Raw genomic sequence first — 19,975 nt, forward strand, 5'->3', positions numbered from 1 at the left:
TTTCTTGGGACTAGTTCGTGGCTGCATTTTTAAAGCGATTCCAAGTGACAATGGTTTACCCAACACCGATCACTAATCTAGCAAATATTTGTCTGAAAAAAACAAGACCTTGAGATCCTACTTGTAAAGTTCAACACTGAAATATTAAAGGTGAGTAAGGCGTCTAGTGATGTGATTATGCTCTTCTTCATCTCTGGAGTTTACCCAAGGATAGATTTATGGAAGGAACTGCAAACCAAGGAACTTAGCAGAATTTTACGTGAAGGCAGAGCCCCACAAAAAGATTAAGAACTCGGTAGAGGTATTAACAAGGGCCATGGAGCCTAAACTGCAACACGTCAAATGACAAAGCAACACGTTACAAACCCTTGATCCTTGTGAGGTTTTCTAGCTACACATACTTGAATGCTCCCTAAGATCATATCTTCCCAGTCACTAAAGACATGAGTATTTAAAATGCCACTCCTATTTAGAGTAGATCATACAAAGCAAAGCCCTAAGGAGTACTACAAATTCCACAAGGAGATAGGCCATAACACAATAGATTGTTACATGTTGAACTAAGAAATTTTGAATCTCATTCGATGTGGATTCCTTGTAGAATATGTGGAGCAGTGAAAGAATCAAGTGAACAACAAACCTGCAGAAGAGCAAGAAAAAGATAGGCTACTGCAAGTGATGTTTGAAAAAATTTATCAACCATTTTTTGTGGGCTAGAGATTAAAAGCAAGCACATGATTGGTATGTTAAGGAGGAAAATGCGCGATCACTCACCAACGTTAACCACTTAAATGAGCAACCATTTAAGCTATTCAAAAGAGAAAGTGTGGATATAACTTTCATCGAAGTACATGCTCAATAGGTTCATCACCCACACAATGATGCCCTAGTTGTAATCGCTAGGATATGAGTTATTAATGTTCATCATATCTTAGTAGATGATTGGAGTCCTATCAACCTCTTCCCATATTCATTTCTTACCAATATGGGTCTCCATGATAAGAATTTGAAGCCGGTGATTTCCTCACAGTATAGATTCACATAAGACTCCATGATGCCAAAGTGTTTTATGAAGTTGTCAATCACAGTAGGAATGGCTTATTCCTATATAAGTCCAGAAATGCTGTAGTTTTCTTTAAAGTTCGTAGAAATGAAAGAAATTTGCAATATGATTAGGTCAGATGAAGTGGCAAGCTCAGGGATATTAATGATCAAGGAAGTCCCTTGCAAAGAGAGTTTGAACTTGGGACCTCACTTGGTTGATGAGACAAACAAAGTCAATATAAGAAACCATAATGGTGCTTTGGAACGTTGGATCCTCCGAATTAGGTTCAATTATAACAACTTTAGTTTCGCCAGTCTTAGGCATCACCACAGTTTTTTCAATGACCATAATTCTTATCGCTTCATTCATCACAATCAGGTTGGTCTGCATAAGAGTTTCCTTCTCACTATAATTTAGATGTCGTGTTTATGCAATTTGAGCTGCATCATCGTCGAAAATGGAGTGGTTAAAGTCCATCAACTTCAGGAACATCAAGTACAAATATTCCTCAACCTCTTGGTCGTATGGTTGCTTCCTTATTCTCTTTCTTCGCCACCTTAAGGTTTTTTCCAAGGGTTTGGTTGATGACCTTTAGTTTAGTGACCTTATCTGACAGCTTCCAAATTTGAGTCGCCTTTTCCATTGTCTTGTCATTCTTTTAGGCAGCAACGAGCTTTGCTTTTCAATTGATTTGTTTTATGAAAGGGGCTTCCTCGATAGTAGTAGAATTTTGATTTTAAGTTGAAAAGAATTAGTGGGCATAACAAACAAAGGCAGGAGTTGGCAATTTTAAGCACTACGACCAACTATCAAATGGGGAGAGAACTTCGATCCTGTCCTAATCATCGTCACTAAGAAACATGTTCATTAGGTTGGTAGGAACTTGAATGCTAGTTGGTGGATAAACCAAGCTCATGCTACCATTTTTTTTTTGTTTATGAGTAGCTTGCTAAACTCACCTTAGAATTTCAAAAAGATTCACAAGTCTCACTTCAGTAATCTTAGCCAGGGGAAACTTCCTCTTTTTAGAATTGGGGTTGGAGCTAGAAGGTTAGATAGTTGGAGTTTTAGATGAAGTCTTTGTTGGGGCCAGTGATAGGCTTCTATGACGTGGTAAGTTTCTTTCATCCATTCTTGAGAGCCTTGTTTCTAAAGGGGAGGGTCATGTCTGCAAATAGAGAAAATGAGCTCATTGGAATTTTAAAGGTCATGATAGAATATAAAGCGACAATCTTGAGCAAGTAGTTTACCTTTGGAGGCATTGGTGTTTTTCCTTAGTTTTATGGTGGATGGTTAAAAAGCTCATGGCTCTCGTGGAAGCATTCTTGGTAAGACTAAAGCGAGCTAGAGTTTCTGCAAAAGAAAACCAAATAATTAGCAAAGAAGAGAATAATTGCAAGGGGTTGAAAATGAAAAGTAAAGATGAACACACAACATCGACCATACTTGCTATCTTAAATTCCCTAGCAATTCAAGACATAGAAGAATTTTTTCTTCCACTCGTCCATATTGTTTTTCCTTCTAATGGCACTAAGGCCAAGGTTGTTCCATTTGCTCTTGTAGTAAAATTCATGATCATCAATGTTTACATTTTAAAATATAAAAGTGCACAAATTCCTCGTTTGTTGGGTCAAGGTAATTGCTTAATTTGTAAGAGCCTGAGCATATCACGATAAGAGTCAAGAGTTAGTTAAAAGAGTGAGACATTGTAGTATTGGAAGATGCTCGAAATACAAAGGTGAAAAAAAGGGATCGTGATTCCACAATGCATTGCATTAAGGTGTTGGAGAAGGTAAAGGCTTTTGGCTGAGCAAATGAGCTTGCTGGTTGGTGAAGTTATTGGCAAGTGTGTTAATCTCGCCATGTTTTATAGTCGAAACAAGGTCTCAACGCATGGGGATTCATAGAAGCAAAGTTGTAATGTCCCAAAAGCCCTAATGTGGTTTAAAGCTTGGATTAGGAGGCCAGGAGGGCCATAATTGATTTATTATGCAATTAAATGATTATATGCATGATTATGGGAGTTATATTGTTATATGATAATAAATGCACGCATGCAGGTCCACTTTTCATTGTAAGGGTATTTTGGTAATTTGGCCCGTTGAGGGCATATTTGTATATTGTCATGCATGTTTATGACTTATGGATAAGACCACATTATAATGTGGATTTTTTCAAGCTATTCGGCATGAGACGATCTTAGAATGTAAATTAGCGGTTTGGTCATAACGGGATTAATTTCCGGGCTCGGCGTGAGTCTCGAGGTAATTTGATGATTAGTACATTATCGAGAATTAAAGGGTAATGGGATTTGATTTATTAATTATTGGAGAATATTGGAAATAACGAGAATTGAAGGACGTTAATTATGATTAACGGTATTAGAGGAGAAATGACACTTTTGCCCTTGGTGGCTGTTAAGCAAATAAGTTTGGCTTAGGGGTATTTTGGTCATTTGACCTTAGGATATATTTAAACTAAATAGATGGCTATAGAATGGTAAAAGCTGAAGCAAAATAGAGACTCTTCTCTTCTCCCACGATCATCTCTTCTTCTTCTTCTAGGTTGGAAATTTTTAAGCTAAGATTGAGGGAATCAAGGCTTGTGAGCTTAGGATATCAGTTCAGCTTTGGAAGGGGTTCAATTCAGGTCAGGGGTAAGAATTCTAAGCTTTATTTTTCTAGTTTTGCTCTGTTTTGAAGTTAGTTTTTGAGCTAGAATTTTTTTATTATAGAAATGGTTATTTGAGGTGGTCTTAAATGGTTTAAAGCTTGGATTTTATTGGTTGAATGATGGGTAGGATGTGGTAATGCTTGGGGGTGATTTCTGGGTTGTTTGGTGAAGGTTTTTGGCTGGTTTTAATAGAGAAAATGGCAGGGGTGTTGTGTTCGTGGGGTCAAGTTGCGACCCGCCCCTGGTAACCAGGCAGAGTGCTCTTTGACTTGGGGGCGCACAACGACTCACTAGGCTAAGTTGCAGCCCACCCCTTCCTTTTGTGCCAGGGAGGAGTTTTCAAGGGTTTTAGGCTCGGGGTTTCAATTCTTAAGGCTCGGGATCGAATCTACTAACCGTGTTAGTAGGATTCGAGGTCCCGGGAGTGAGGTTTAGACCATGAACCTTTTTTGATTTATTTTATTGATAGAATTCCATATTTGGTTATGACTAGGCGACCACTAAGGGACCAAAGGATTGATCGTTCTCAAAGGGTCGTTCCTTTATTATTTCACGCTCAAAATAGAGGTAAGAAAATTGCACCCAGTATGTGACATGCATGGTTATTGATGAAGCATGTTTAGTGCTCTACATATTGACATTGATTGCATAGTATAGTAGCTTTGCTTATCTGTGTATGGCATTGACCTATGAGTCAGGAAATGGAAATGGTGTCAGTATTAATTGTGAAATTGTGACTTATTAGTCAAGTTTGGTAGTAATATTGAGCATTGGTCGTATGGTATTGGCTTATGAGTCAAGAACGGTATTAGCGTGTTTAACGCAAACCAAAAAGATTAGATCTAATCGACATAAGCATTATCAACATAAGCATGAAATGCTTGACCAACCTTAAGTTCGATGAAAATAAAAGCGCTTGTCTAGTCTAAAGGCTAGTTACTTAGAGCCAGAGCCAAAAGGCTAAGGTGACTGATATGTCACATGGCTTAGGGAGCGGATCCCCAGAAATTGACTTATTAGCCATCTATTTAAGGAGCAAAACCCTAGAGATGGACTTATTAGAGATCCTTAGAGGTTGACTTATAGTCACCTGCACAGTGTGTGACTCAATAGTCACTTATCTGATTGGGTTGCAAGCCCCAGCATGATTACCAGAATCATTATTGATATTCACTTATCAGATTGGTCTGCAAGCTCCAGAATGATTACCATAATCATTAATTGATATTACATACATGCTGTAATAAGTTATCTTTTTGAGCCTTAGCTCACAGGTGCTATGTAGTGCAGGTAAATGGAAAGAAAAGCTCACCCAGCATTGAGTGAAGAGCTTAGGTGGCGATGTGTACATATACGACCGCTTGACCATCACGACCAAGGTGGTCCTCAGAGGAACTAGGGGTTAACCCTATTTTTGCCGCTTAGGTCGACGGGTTGAAATTTTTACACTGTAATGACCATTTTAGATTGTAAATAACTTTGTAAACACTTTTATGGGCCCAGGTACAATTTTATATTTTAAATAAAATATATCCATTAATTTTGATCAATATTTTTCACCTTAGCCTATTAATAACACCTATATGCACATTTATAATCAAACAACTCGTTTAACGAGTTAAGCACTGTTTAAAGTCTACAATAACGGTCTTGGAGTAATCAGGGCGTTACAAAAGTCATTATCGTCTAAAAGAGAAACCTTTTCTTCAATTTGATCCCTCATTCTATCTATGTGCTAAGATTAATTTCCTTGAGAAGCGGCCTTGCCATTTGCTTTGAACTTCTCAGTTTCTTGCAATTATCTAGCAGGCTCCTTGATGATTCAATCTAGCTACTCGTCCCCAAGTATATAGTCACCAAATCTGCTCGAGGTGTAAAAGTTCCTAACTTATTCCTCCCTGATTTGAGAAGGGCCATTGTCAAAGGCCTCTTCCTCTGGAGCAATGCTTTGATTATCTTTACTCGACATCGGAATCAATGAGCAAAGTTTAGTGTGTGCTTACAAGGTGTTAAGTGTTGCAAAAATTTAAATTTAAGTTTTAGGACTCGTGTGAAGCCTGAGGTCATTCTTTAAGTTGTGGAAATAAAGGAAACATATGAGCGTTCAAATTATTCTAGTGTTAGAGTGCGAACATTCAAAGAGTTGATACTATAAAGGTGGGAGCATTCAAGGAGTTCTAACATAATCACGTGAGTATACAACACATATAAACAATATATAAAAAAAAAAATGCACAAAATTACCTAAACTTTCTAATTTTCTATCACACATCTTCAAGCATGCAACAAAGAGTAGCGAAAATGCAAGAAATGGCACTAAGAACAAAGAAAAATACATACCTTAAAATGTAGAAAAAAAAAAGGTTGCGGCGTTTGACAGTACCAAAAAAGTGGTTCCAAGCTTCTGAATGCTTTTGATTCTGCACAGAGAGATTGATTCTCTACTCTAGGTTCGGGAGCTTAATTTTAAAGGAGATTGGAGTAAAAAGCATAGGGGATTATTTGGGATTTTAGAAAATAAAAATTGGAAAGTGCATTAGTATTTTGGGAGAAATGAAATGAATAGATTTTTTTTTCTTTCAAAATGTTTACTTATACTCGAAGGCGGCCCATTGATCACTAGACATATGGAATGGAAAGACTACTAGTTTCTTTATCCAATCCAATGGGTCAACACAGGGCCAACCATGAGCTAAGGCGGACTCCCTTAGTCCAATGGCCCATTTTTTCAAAATACTTTTGAAAAATACCATAAACGTTTAGAAACTTTATACAAAAGGACCCTTAATCTTTAATATTTCCTAAGACCCAATCTTATTCAGGACTGACCCTGCATCAACATTTAGGCAGGAAAATTTACAATAAGAAGACGAACAATGATCTCGTTAGAGTGAAAGGATGATTGAGAATCAATTAATGCAATAATTGTAGATTTTTATGGTCCTTCTTGCTCAAGTAGTTCGTGCTGGGTGCTTGAGCAACTTTGAAAAACTCAGGGCAATTGTTATGTAGCAAGAAGAGAAAGAATGAGTTTTCCATTCTCGAATAAGTGTTCTCACATAACCGGGGGCCGGGGCACTATCTTACAAGAAGATCGATGCGATCTACTCATTTCAAGAAGATGTATTTTCTATATCGTTCCTAGTAATTGTTCAACTAATGGACAAAAAATTGTAACAACCTTATCAATTCCCTATAAATAGGGGAACCTAACTTTAGCAAAAAAAATACTCTCACAAGTTATCAATTCCCTATATAAGACCTTGCAATGGGAAAATTTGATAACTACCCATTTTTAAAAGTAGTTAACTAAAATTAGACACTAAATATATTTAGTTGAATTTTACCCATTATTATCATGAGACTTCCAAAATTACCCTTATTTGAACACATGGTTCTAAGTGTTGTTGTAATGTGTATTATATGTGTCATATTATAATTAAATTGGAAATGCATTCTAATTGTAGGGTGTTTAAGGAGAAAAAAAAGTATGTAATTGAAGGGGTATAATGGGTACATTAATTGAAAATTTGGGTATTAAAATAAGAGTTAAAAATAATGAATAAAAATTAAAGTTCATCATTTAAAATAGGTACTAAGTCTAATTTCCACCCTTGCAATCTTATACTAGTGCACTCGCAATATGTGTTGTTACCAAAACTTCCAACAATAATAGTAAAATAGTTTAAAAAAAGTACAATTAACTATTAACTTGTGACACGTTCTAATTAAAGTTTTTACTTTATGAAATTATTATTTTTAGTTAGATTGTTTAACATGTAGAGGGTAAAAAACAAGTAAATATAAAAATAGTGATAATAGATAAAAAAAATTATTTTTAACTATTTTAATTATTATAATTTAGAGTTTGTTTTATGTAGTCTAAAAATGAGAGGTTCTTGTAATTATTATTAATTAATACCTTCATACGTTTTTTTTTTCAATTATAATGTTTTTTAAACACTTATTTTATTATACTAACATATAACATAAACATACATTATTAATTATTTTCAATAAAGTTATCGTTGCTGAAAAAAAAACTTATAACATAGACATCAATTGGCACACATTTAGTTTTGGTAACCCCTCTTTTTCTATTAAAAACCATTTATAAGGCTTATAAGTGAATATTTAACTCTTAATATTTTTTAAAATTATAATATTTTATCAATATTAATATTATTTTTAATTAACAATAAATTTATCAACTAAAGGGTGGTCATTTATTTCTTAATTTATCCATCTTATTATGATTTATTTGGTTTATCGTCATTTAAGTGGAAACTCTATTAGTAGGATATAATTGAGCTCAAATAGTTTGACGCTTTTTTGTCTTTTCAGGAGTACTATATATATATATATTATATATATCTCATATTGATTGTACGCCCTGGTTTTCCCACAGGCTGATTAGCAGGTCGAGCCTCGGACTAATCAATGTTAGTCCGTAAACTTCCCCAGGTCGGACCCACTTAGCTCGAGGTATCCTCAAGAACTCGCCAAGGCTGCCCAACACTGGGGGAAGGAGTCCTTAAGGCCGAAGGTTGGGTCAGGGAAGCAGCTCGTGGTGCGAGCTGCTGCTCGTGGATCTCTGACCCTTTGTAAAGTCAACACACGCAAGATAAACGTGCCTATATCTGACATCACGTGTCCGATATCTCCCTGACTTCCCGGACACGCAGCAGGAACGTGCGCATTCAGACACCCACGACTGGGTTGGGCCGTGCGGCCCATTATCTCCTTACATACTGATTAGACCACACTTATGTGTCAGGTTTAGGAATTAATCATAAATGTTACAGAGTTGATATGACAAATGGTAAGGTCACGTGATGACCTCCCTACCAACTTCCAGGTGCCTTCTCCTATAAATATGGGGACCTTGGGAGTTGATAGGGGTTGGAAAAAATAGTCTCTGAAGAGCCATATACTTTGTAAACCAAATACCCAGAATATATCAATAATATTGACTAGTGGAGTAGAAGGATTTTAACCTTTGAACCACTTAAAAAACGTGTCTTGAGTCACCTAGTTCATTCTCTAAGATTTCATATCTGTGACGGTTCTACTTTCAGTACTAGTCCCTTTCTCTCCTTCTCTTAATTACCTGTTGGCGAATAACCGCGTCAACAGTTTGGTGCTTTCATTGAGAGCAAGTTCAACTAGTGCTGCCACAAACATCCAACTATGGTGACCACTCGATCCAGGCATGGAAACGAAACAGAACAGCATGATGGGCAGGAGGCCCACCATGTTGCCATCCCTGATGAGAAAATTCCTGAAGTCCAGCAGAGGTCAGGAAAGCAGCCGGTGGGCCAGGACGACACTGGTAGCTCAGCACCCCAGCCACCTAATCTGAACCCGTGTTATTATACTGCGGTGGAGATGGAAAATGCTCAACTGAGAAGCCAGTTAGCAACAGCCAGTCGGCAAATCCAGGATATTCTGGCCCGACTACCCCTTCTCACAACCAACGTTAACGTTGGAGAGAGGCAAAGTGAGGCTCCTAAGTCTTGCCGGGGTAATCGGTCCAGACATAGCCGTTCGGATATACTTCCTGCAGCCAACTCTATCCCTTCATCACACCATCAAGAGGCAAACTTTAGGGAAATGCCTGGGGTCGGACAACAACAATACAGCCGTTCGGTTAAGACGTCAACCCCTAGCTCTCAACCTTCCTCGAGGGCACCTAGGAGAGCTCAAGGAAACTCCCGAAGGAGATCCGGGGCGGGCCAGCAGCGCCAGTCCGTCCCAGAAGACCGTACTGCGCCTCGTCCAGCTCGTCCAGCGCAGGACCAGCAAGCTGGCAGGGCCAAAGACCCCCGCCAATTTGATCCGTCCAGACGGAACTAGGATCGCCTCCCCAGTCAGGCATCCTCCTTCTCCAATCAGATACCCATCTCCTCAGCCCGTTCGGGACATCCCGGTCTACGGGAGTAGTAGGAGAGACCCGCTGTCGGCTGGGCCTTCCTGGCGCAGCAGGGTGCCAGGGGAAGGATCAGATCGTAATCGCCAAAGACACACTCCAAGCCTATCCAGCAAGAGCCACTGGACCGGTAGTCGCCGGAGTGATCTCTCGGGAGGAGACCTGCGTCAGCGACTGAGTTCGGCACAAAGTCACCAGACTACACAGGGAGGCGACCTCCGAGATCGCCTCAACTCTCACAGAGACGATAGAACCGGGGATGGTAGGCAGGCCCGCTCGGCGGGAGACCGATCCGAAGTACGTAACGGAAGGAATTTCCCAAATAACCTATCTCAAGATAGGAGGGGCAACAACCCACCTAATATGTACAATGGGTCCGGAGCTGTGGAACAGCCCCGGAATAACCCAGGATCTCAGGACAAAACCCTCGAGTGCCTGACTCAGATGGAGGAGCTGATGAGAAAGCTCCTAACAGAAAAAGAAAAAGACGAGTATGATTCGGGCGACGAAATGGAACTCTTCGCCCCCAATATAGCAGCAATGGCCTACCCATCTGGTTTCCGTATGCCCCATTTGTCAAAGTTCAACAGGGACGGGGACCTGTCGGCTCATTTGGGGATGTTCAACACCCAAATGATGGCTCATAACATTGGCCCAGAGCTGCGTTGCTTGATCTTCCCTTCCACACTGATCGGACCTGCCATGCAGTGGTTTAAGCAAAGTAAAAGACAGTCAATCAGCTCCTGGAAGACTTTTTCAGCTGACTTCAAAAGGGCATTCCGCGCCTCCCAGGCCGCCCGAGTCCAGGCCGACTCCCTAGCTAATGTGAGACAGCAGCCCGGTGAAACGCTAAAAGCCTACTTGAGCAGATTCGCGAATGTCGCTGTTCGAGCCCGAGACGCTGACGATAGCTCTAAGCTCATGGCCATGAGAACCGGAATCCTGGTCGGAGGAGACCTGTGGAAAGATATTCAGAGGAAGGGAGTCAACTCGGTTAACGAATTCCTTAACAGAGCCCAAGAGTGGATAAACTTAGAAGAAGCTGAAGCTTCAGCTGCGGGGACCGGCCAGGTTCTCGAGAAGCCCGCTGGAGCGGGGACAGAGATCGTAGTGGCGATTCCCGACGTCGCGCAGAACAACCAGCCCGGCGGTGGCAAAAGAAAGGGAAACGGTGAAAACAGCCAGCACGGTCAAAAGAAGAATAAGTCTGTGAATAAATTCAAGCCCGTGTTCACAACATATACCGAGCTCACCCAATCCAGGGAAAATATTTTCCTGGCCAACGCTGCTCGGGTCCCTTGGAAGAGGCCAGAGCCATTGAAACACCACAAGGGAAAGAGAGATACTTCAAAATTCAGCCGTTTCCATAACGACGTCGGCCACAATACCGACGATTGCAGGCATCTAAAAGATGAAATCGAGACTCTCATCCGAGCAGGCCCCTTGGCGCAATATTCACGAAACGAGGTCCCAGCGGGTCGACCAACTCCAGAAGTCCCAGCCAATCAGCCCGGGCCTCAGGTAGATCAGGACGTCCCTCCTCCCGTGATCGAGGGAGAGATATCCACCATCTCTGGAGGACCGCATATGGCTGGCACGAGTAGAGGCGCCCAGAAGAGATATGTGAATAAGTTAAAGGCCCACAACGGAGCGGAGTTCATCCCGGAGCAACGTCAGTCAAAACAACAACGGTTAGAGAAACAACCGATAACTTTCACGGAGGAAGACGCAAGCCATGTCCAATTCCCTCAGTCAAAACAGCAACGGTTAGAGAAACAACCGATCCCTTGGTCGTAGCAGTCCAGCTCGCCAACCGGAAAGTAAGGAGAGTGTTGGTGGACAATGGGAGCTCGGTGAACCTCCTATTCCGATCCACCTTAGAAAAGATGGGTCTGACTGTCGCCGAGCTAAAGGCAACCTCGATGATGCTATATGGCTTTTCGGGAGAAGGATCAGCAGCGATAGGGACGATCGAGCTGGTGATCACCCTAGGAGAAGAGTCTCGGACAGTCTCCAAGCTACTTGAGTTCGTGGTCATTGACTGCTCCGCTGCCTACAACGCCATTTTGGGCCGACCTGCGCTCATAGCTTTCGAGGCCATCACTTCCGTTCGACACCTCGCCATGAAGTTCCCTACTTCAACAGGAATCTGTACCATCAAGGGCGATCAGCTTGCTGCCAGGGAATGCTACAGCATTTCCATGAAGGGAAAGTCTAAACTCGGGCAGCTGGCAATGGCCATTCAGGGCGAGGAGGAATCTCAGGGACCCTTGGCGGCTCCTGAGATTGTAAAACCTCAGATTTCCGAAGAGGAAAAGCTCACCTTAAGTGAAGACATTGACCCCCATGTAGGCGAGGAAAGACCCGAGCTCCAGGCTATTGAAGAGCTCGAGGAGGTGAACATTGATAAACAAAACCCATCACAGACGGTTAAGCTTGGGAAGAACCTCTGTGACCAAAGAAAGGCGGAGCTGACTACTTTTCTACAGAAAAACCTGGATGTGTTCGCATGGTCGCACAAGGACATGATAGGGATCAGCCCGAGTGTCATTATGCACACACTCCCCCTGGATAAAAGTGTTCCTGCCAAATCCCAAAAGCAGAGGCGTTTAGGAACGACCCGAGCCGAAGCCCTTGAAGAAGAAGTGGCCCGGCTCAAAAAGTGTGGCTTTATCCGCGAAGCCAAATTTCCAATTTGGGTCACTAATCCCGTGCTGGTTCCAAAGCCCAACGGGAAGTGGCGGACCTGTATTGACTTCTCCGACCTGAATAAAGCCTACCCCAAGGATTGCTTTCCATTGCCAAGGATCGATCAGCTGGTGGATGCCACGGCGGGACACGAGCTCATGTCCTTCATGGACGCATACTCAGGCTATAATCAGATCGCGATGAACCTGGTGGACCAGGAGCATACCAGCTTCATGACCCCAACAAATGTCTATTGCTATAAGGTCATGCCATTTGGTCTGAAGAATGCCGGAGCTACCTATCAGAGGCTAGTAAACAGAATGTTCGCGAACTAGATCGGAAAGAACATGGAGGTGTATGTTGATGACATGCTTGTAAAATCAAAGACTGCCGACAACCATGTTTCCGACCTGGAAGAATGTTTTAAAATACTACGGGAATACGGCATGAGGCTCAATCCTCAGAAATGCACGTTCGGTGTCGCATTAGGTAAATTCCTGGGGTTCATAGTCAATACCCGAGGAATCGAGGCAAACCCCGACAAAATCTAGTCACTGCTCGAGCTTCCTTCCCCCAGGTCGCGGAAAGACGTCCAAGGCCTCACAGGAAGAGTGTCAGCACTCAACCAGTTCATTTCCAAATCAACCGACAAGTGTTTGCCCTTCTACAACCTGCTCCGGGGAAACAAGAAGTTTGAGTGGACAGTAGAATGCGAAAGCGCATTCCTCGACTTGAAGGCGCATCTGGCTGAACCGCTCGTGCTGTCCAAGCCTAGGGCAGGAGAACCTCTTTTCCTCTACATGGCCGTCACTGAGGATGCAGCAAGCGCCGTGATAGTATGAGAAGAGGACCAAGTTCAAAAGCCAGTCTACTACATCAGCAAGAGACTCCTCAGAGCAGAGTCACGGTACCCACTGATGGAAAAATTGATGTTTTGCCTAATCACAGCCTCGCGAAAGCTCAGACCATATTTCCAGTCCCACTCGGTACACGTCATGACCGATCAGCCTCTAAGACAGGTTTTGCAAAAGCCTGAAGCATTGGGACGTTTGTTAAAGTGGGCGGTCGAGCTCAGTCAGTTCAAGATTTTCTATACTCCACGAACTGTCATAAAAAGTCAGGCCTTGGCCGACTTCGTGGCGGAGTGCACGGGATTCCAGGAGAATCCATCAGAAGGCTTGCCTTAGGTCGCTTCCCCACATTCATCGTGGAAGATCTTCGTTGATGGTTCATCTAACGAGAACGGCTCCGGGGCCAGAATCATCCTGATATCCCCCGAGGGACATAGATTCCACTCGGCGCTGAGGTTCGGGTTCAAGGTGTCTAACAACGAGACAGAGTACGAGGCTTTGTTGGCTGGGCTGAGGGTAGCTAGTGAGCTAAAGGTGAGCTCCGTCCAGTGCTTCAGTGACTCCCAGCTCGTGGTGAACCAGGTTCTGGGAGAGTATCAGGCGCGGGGACCCAAGATGGCTGCCTATTTGGAAAAAGTAAAAGCCGAGCTGTCCGCATTTGGGCGAGGGTCGGTCGAACAGATACCTCGGGAGCAGAACGCCAACGCAGATGCTCTCGCCAAACTCGCCACCTCGGGAGAGACAGAAACCCTGGGGTTGGTGCCAATAGAATTCTTGGAAAAACCAAGTATAGAAGGAGATCGGGCAGAGATCGAGATGATTGATATTAGGCCGACCTGGATGACTCCCATTCTTGAGTATCTCGTCGAGGGCAGGTTGCCCGAAGAACGTAATGACGCACGGTGAATCCTTTATCAAGCTCCTAGATATACGCTAGTCGAAGGAGTGTTGTATCGACGTGGGCACTCCCTACCTCTCCTCTGGTGAGTTCTTCCAAGTGAAGCGAAGGCCATCCTGCAAGAAGTTCACGAAGGATTCTGCGGAGACCACACTGGGGGGCAAAGCCTGGCCTTAAAGGTTCTCAGGCAAGGTTATTATTGGCCGACTCTGTCCAAAGACTCAATCTCGTATGTGAAAAGGTGCGACAAGTGTCAGCGATTCGCTGTGGTTGCCCGAGCTCCTCCGGTCGAGCTAAAAATGATCTCGGCTCCTTGGCCATTTGCCGTTTGGGGAATAGATCTGGTGGGCGCCCTGCCCACCGGAAAGGGCGGGGTCCGTTACACCGTGGTAGCCATTGACTACTTCACCAAGTGGGCCGAAGCAGAGCCATTGGCGACAATAACATCGAAGAAAGTACTCGACTTTGTGGTGAAAAGCATCATCTGTCGATTTGGCCTTCCTAAGAAGATCGTCTCCGGCAACGGCACCCAATTTGACAGCGATCTGCTCACCGAATTTTGTGAAAGGCACGAAATTGTGAAAAGCTTCTCGTCCGTGGCCTATCCCCAGGCGAACGGCCAGGTTGAGGCTGTGAACAAAACTCTAAAGGCAAGCCTCAAGAAGAGGCTAGATGAGGCAAAGGGGGTCTGACCAGACCAGCTCCCCCAGGTCCTGTGGGCATACCGGACCTCGCATCGAACTCCCACGGGTCGCACTCCTTTCTCCCTAACCTTTGGGAGTGAAACAGTCCTCCCCGTGGAGGTTAAAGTTCTGTCGCATAGAGTCCAGTCCTACGACCAAGATCGGAACCACGAACTCCTATGCCATTCCCTAGACCTAGTTGATGAAAGGCGGGAGGATTCACAACTCCAACTCGCCCATTATCAGCAGAAGATCACTCGCTACTTCAACACTAAGGTAAAAAAACGTGCCTTTAGCGTTGGCGATTTGGTCCTAAGGAGAGTTTTCCTGGCCGGAAAAGATCCCAAAGATGGGGTTTTGGGACCAAACTGGGAAGGACCATACCAGGTCATCGAAGTCATCAAGGAGGGAACTTATAAGTTAGCTCGACTTGATGGAGGGGCGATCCCGCGGACTTGGAATGCCATCCACTTAAAGAAATACTATCAGTGATCCACTTGTAAGGCCTGGAAGGCCACTTTCTATGTATAAATAAGAATCAAATGTTTCTTTTTATTTGCAAGTGTGATTTTAAAGTAACCACGAAAGACCCTTTCCCAGTTACTTGGGGGGCACATGGTACCTGGATATAACCAGGTCTCCTTAACGACTTAGATGTTGACTCTTATCTATGGATAAGGGTTAACGCGAACTAAGTCCTATCCTGGTTTTAACCGAGTCATAAAACTTAGAAGTTAACTTAAATTTATTGATCATGGTTCTTCTTAAAGAGCTCGGGATATGGATAAAAGTTAACACGAACTAAGTTTTCAAAATAAGTTCCTAGTTTTAACCGGGTCATAAAACTTAGAAGTTAACTTAAATTTATTGATCGTGGTTCTTCTTAAAGAGCTCGGGATATGGATAAAAGTTAACACGAACTAAGTTTTCAAAATAAGTTCCTGGTTTTAACCGGGTCATAAAACTTGGAAGTTAACTTAAGTTTATTGGTCGTGGCTCTTTCTTAAAGAGCTCGGGATATAAATAACGGTTAGCATGAACTAAGCTTATATAAAAAAAATAAAAATAAATATATATATATAAGTTAAAATGGCCAAGTAAATCGTCTCGAGGTGAAAACACCTCATGAAAAGGTTACAAAGACAAAATAAAAATAATTAAAAATGCATAAGGAGAAGTGCCCTAAGCCCCATCAGCTGGTTTTTTGGAGGTCGCAATCTCGCCCTGCTCTGCTGTGCCAGAGGCTTCCCCAGTCTCCGAGGGCAGTACCTCTTTGTTTAGGCGGGCTTGGAGCTTCGGCAGCAAAAGAGCCCAGAGGTCCGGTGGCATAAAAGAGAAGTCAGCATCCGGGTTATGGGCCCAGCAGTGATAGAACAGGTCCTGCATGGATTGCTCCGAGATGGCCCGCTCGGCTTCCAAGGTGGCCTCCAGGGCGGCCTGGGCCTCGGTCTTTGCTGCCTCGAGATCTGTTCGCGAAGTGGCAAGGGAGGTTTCAAGTTCTTGGTTCTTTGAGCGGCTCCTCTCTAGCTCGGCCTTCGAAGCCGCCAAAGCATCTTTCGCCGCCTGAGCTTCCTGAAGGGCGGCCTGGCGCTCAGCCTCCATCTCCTCGAGCTTAGCCTTGGTCCTGGCGATACCTTGATGTACGGCAACAATGCCTTGCAAGAAAGGAAGGATAAGTTGGCTAAGTGGAAAAACAAGGCGTTGTGTAAATGTTAAAGCTTTAAAAGAGTGGGGCAGATTACCGTTAGGGTCATGTCCATCGAAGACTCTATGACTCGGACCGGGCTCGTTGCTTCGATAGCCCGGAGATCCTTCTCTTTGAGCTTGTAGAAGCGGCCGACGGCATAGCTCGCCGACTCATACACCGTCCCCCGGAATGCTTCCGGGATCTTTCCCAGATCCTGGGGGTCGACCGGGATGCGTACGTCTGGGGCTGCCACAGCCGGAGTCCCGACCTCCAGTACCACGTCCTGGGTGGCTGATGGAGATCGCTGAGGCGGCGGGGGCATGTGTCCTGCTCCGGCAGCAGGAAGGATTGCCCCCTCGACCTGGGATGGCGGGGTTTTTTCCTTCTCCTTAGCCGGGGATTTGGTGGAGGCCCCGGCCGCGCTCTTGGACTCTCGGAGCCTTTTCAACCTTGGCCCTGCTGGGGGATTCCCGCCGAAGACTACACCCCGCAGATTACCCCCGAGCTGAGACATCTCTTCTGCCAAAAACAAAAACATGGTTATTACAAGTTAGCAAACATGCAGAGGTTAAAAGAAAAAAAGTATACAAATATTAAGGGAGCCCTACCCCCCGAGCTGGAAGAGCCTAGGACAATTATCTCACGAACTGGTGCTGGTTCTAGGTCCGGTTCTGACTCGGGGCTGGACTCTTCTACATACTGTCTAAACCCAGGAGCATAGGCACCCCTCTGAAGTGATGGCCATGTGCGTAAGTTGGTCCCATACTCCTAAAAAAGGATCGACCTAAAAGCTATGGTGTTATCTACTACTACAGTACCCCTAGGCCGGCTCTCTTGGTGATCTAGCACGAGCCGGTCAACACAATGGAGCAGGAGTGTATTCAGGTCCGGGTCCCTCCCGTGACGATGGAAGATCTGCCTAGGATTGAACCTAACCAGCCGGGGGTCTGCAGTGGCCCTATCTACATTCTTAAACAAATAAGGGTTACCTTGGCCGGAAGGACCCGCGGCTGCTCTGGTTTGGGTCCTCTCCTCGTCCATCCCCCGAGCGACCTCCAAGGTCCTCTTTCTATTCCTCACGAGCGGAACTTCAGCTGTTTCGTCCTCCTCATCCTCCTCTTCCGCGACCTCCTCCACGGTGATAGGTCTGTTTACGCGAGCTGGGGGCGGCCCCCGAAGCCTCTTCAGGTTCAGAGTCTGATTTGGAAAAATCAGTTTGCAGAACACCATCGTCTCGTCCGTCACGAGCACGTGGTAGTCCTTTTCACTGGGGGGCAAGCCCGCCAGTGTTTCATATTGACCCCCGAGGGTCGCAGACTTCTCGGTCCTCGCGTAGATGGCTGCAAGATTGGGTTGGAATCAGAATGAAATACGGGAGGAGCTAAAATTAAACAACACTTAAAAGGCGAGCTAGGGTCAGGGTTCACTTACGAGGACGATTGAAGTAGTGGTGCTCACAGTTCCGGAACCCAGTTGACATGAAGAACTGGTCCTTGAAGTCATTTGGATGGCTCGGCAGCTCGATGACCGCCGCCGTATTAGGAAAACGGGTTAAATAGTAAAACCCATCACCTCGCCCCCGCTGATCCGGGCTGGCTTTGAGGCAAAAGAAATATAAAATATCAGCAGAAGTAGGGACCTCCCACTCCTGCTTCTTGAACAAGTACCTCAACCCTGCCAGCAGACGATAGGAGTTGGGGGGGAGCTGAAATGGGGCCAACCCCACGTAGTTCATAAAGTCAGCGAAGTACTGGTCCAGGGGGAGGAAGGCCCCTGCCTTGAAGTGCTCACCGCTACAGGCCGCGAACGATTCGTCTAGCGGCGTGCAGCTCCGCTCGCCCTCCGCAGCAGGTCGGGCTATGACTGAGGCTTTCCCCAATGGGATCTTGTGGGTGAGGAAGATCTTGTTGATCTTCACCTGATCGGTTACCTTTGAGACGATTCTCTCCGCCTCAAAGAATGCGTCGGGGGCCACCTCGACCTGCTTCTCCACGGCCGGCCCGAAGTGGGGGATCGGCGAGCTTGGCATCACCGCCTTTCCTTTCTCTTGCTGGGAGATCGAGCTTCCCACGTTCTTCTGAGGCAGATTCCTTTTTGGAGCCATTTGGTCGCCTATCAAACAAAAGAAAACACTTTAGAAAAGGTGACCCAAGCAGAAGGACGAAGCAATTATTATTTACACGAGCTGAGGTAAGCCCAGCCCGTGGAGAGTGGAACCACGCGGTTCAATGAACACGCGCATATGCTCCAAATAGATCCCAGATTACTCGGAATTTGTGTGTCAGGGGGTTCAGAGTAAAAAGTTGCCTTGGGGGGGAAGTTTTAGCAGGCAGAACGTTGCAAAACCGCTTTTGAAGCGTATCCCCTAAGCTACCCGGTTTTGCACCCAAAATTCCTGAAGATCCTAACCAGAAATTGTTCCTGAAGAAGCATCTTGAAACCCATACTCTAAGGCGATTTCCTACAACAAGTGTGCCCTAGCCTAAAAGGGGTTGTCACCCTCCTACCCACGCAACCCAGAAAACCCTTGCATGCGGCTACAGTAAATTTTTTTACCTAAGCTACAGTGGCATGTTTTCAAAATGAGCAGGGTCAGAAAACTTACAGTATATGGCTGGATGGTAAACGAGAGTGTTGCGTTGATAGGAGCCTCGTCAGTGCAGTAGCTTCCAAAGCTTTGGAGGAACTCGTGCGCCTAAGCTTCGTGAACTAGGAAAATGGTGGCAGTAGAGTCGAGGGTTTCGTTCTTCTGAAAGTCAGAGAAGGAAGAAGGAAAGAGATTTGGGAAATTTTTGAATGAAGGGGTGGTCCGTGCGTAGGATGGCCACCCCCCTTTTATATAAGGGAAGGATCACGTGAAGAAGGCTCTTGGATGACCCTAGTGAGGGATCCGAGGCCTTCCACTCGAAATATGAAACGACGGCTGGGCAATAGGCTAGGCCATTAAATGCGATTCTCGTAAAACGTACCGTTACCACCCACGGCGTTCCACGTATCAGACGCCTGCACAAAAAGTGGAATGTGAAAAGTTGTGGGGGAGTCTAAAAGCCCCTACTGTGGTCTTCTATATATGACGGCATATACCACGAGCAGGAGCTTGGGGGGCAGATGTACGCCTTGGTTTTCCCACGGGCTGATAGCAGGTCGAGCCTCAGACTAATCAAGGTTAGTCCGTAAACTTCCCCAGGTCGGAGATCTTGTTTTCCAGGTCGGACCCACTTAGCTCGAGGTATCCTCAAGAACTCGCCAAGGCTGCCCAACACTGGGGGAAGGAGTCCTTAAGGCCGAAGGTTGGGTCAGGGAAGCAGCTCGTGGTGCGAGCTGCTGCTCGTGGATCTCTGACCCTTTGTAAAGTCAACACACGCAAGATAAACGTGCCTATATCTGACATCACGTGTCCGATATCTCCCTGACTTCCCGGACACGCAGCAGGAACGTGCGCATTCAGACACCCACGACTGGGTTGGGCCGTGCGGCCCATTATCTCCTTACATACTGATTAGACCACACTTATGTGTCAG

General features: G+C 44.9%; 1 protein-coding gene across 4 annotated transcripts in view; it reads right to left on the bottom strand.

Moving 5' to 3' along the window:
- The window catches only part of LOC133801092 (GDSL esterase/lipase CPRD49-like), a 30,608-nt gene that overhangs the window by 8,386 nt on the left and 2,247 nt on the right, over positions 1-19,975 (bottom strand). The window contains exons 1-2 of one of the 4 annotated variants that reach the window (XM_062239238.1): positions 6,059-7,452; positions 2,296-2,398 (exon numbers count right to left, since the gene is read on the bottom strand). The exons of 2 other annotated variants lie outside the window; for them this stretch is intronic. In XM_062239238.1, the coding sequence (XP_062095222.1) occupies positions 2,296-2,307 (12 nt within the window). In that variant the 5' untranslated portion in view covers positions 2,308-2,398; positions 6,059-7,452. Of the gene's footprint in view, positions 1-2,295; positions 2,399-6,058; positions 7,453-19,975 lie in introns of those variants that run through there. One more of the 4 variants, XM_062239237.1, reaches the window with a different exon arrangement.

This window comes from Humulus lupulus, chromosome 9, assembly GCF_963169125.1.
Source record: "Humulus lupulus chromosome 9, drHumLupu1.1, whole genome shotgun sequence".
In the NCBI taxonomy this organism is placed as follows: domain Eukaryota; kingdom Viridiplantae; phylum Streptophyta; class Magnoliopsida; order Rosales; family Cannabaceae; genus Humulus; species Humulus lupulus.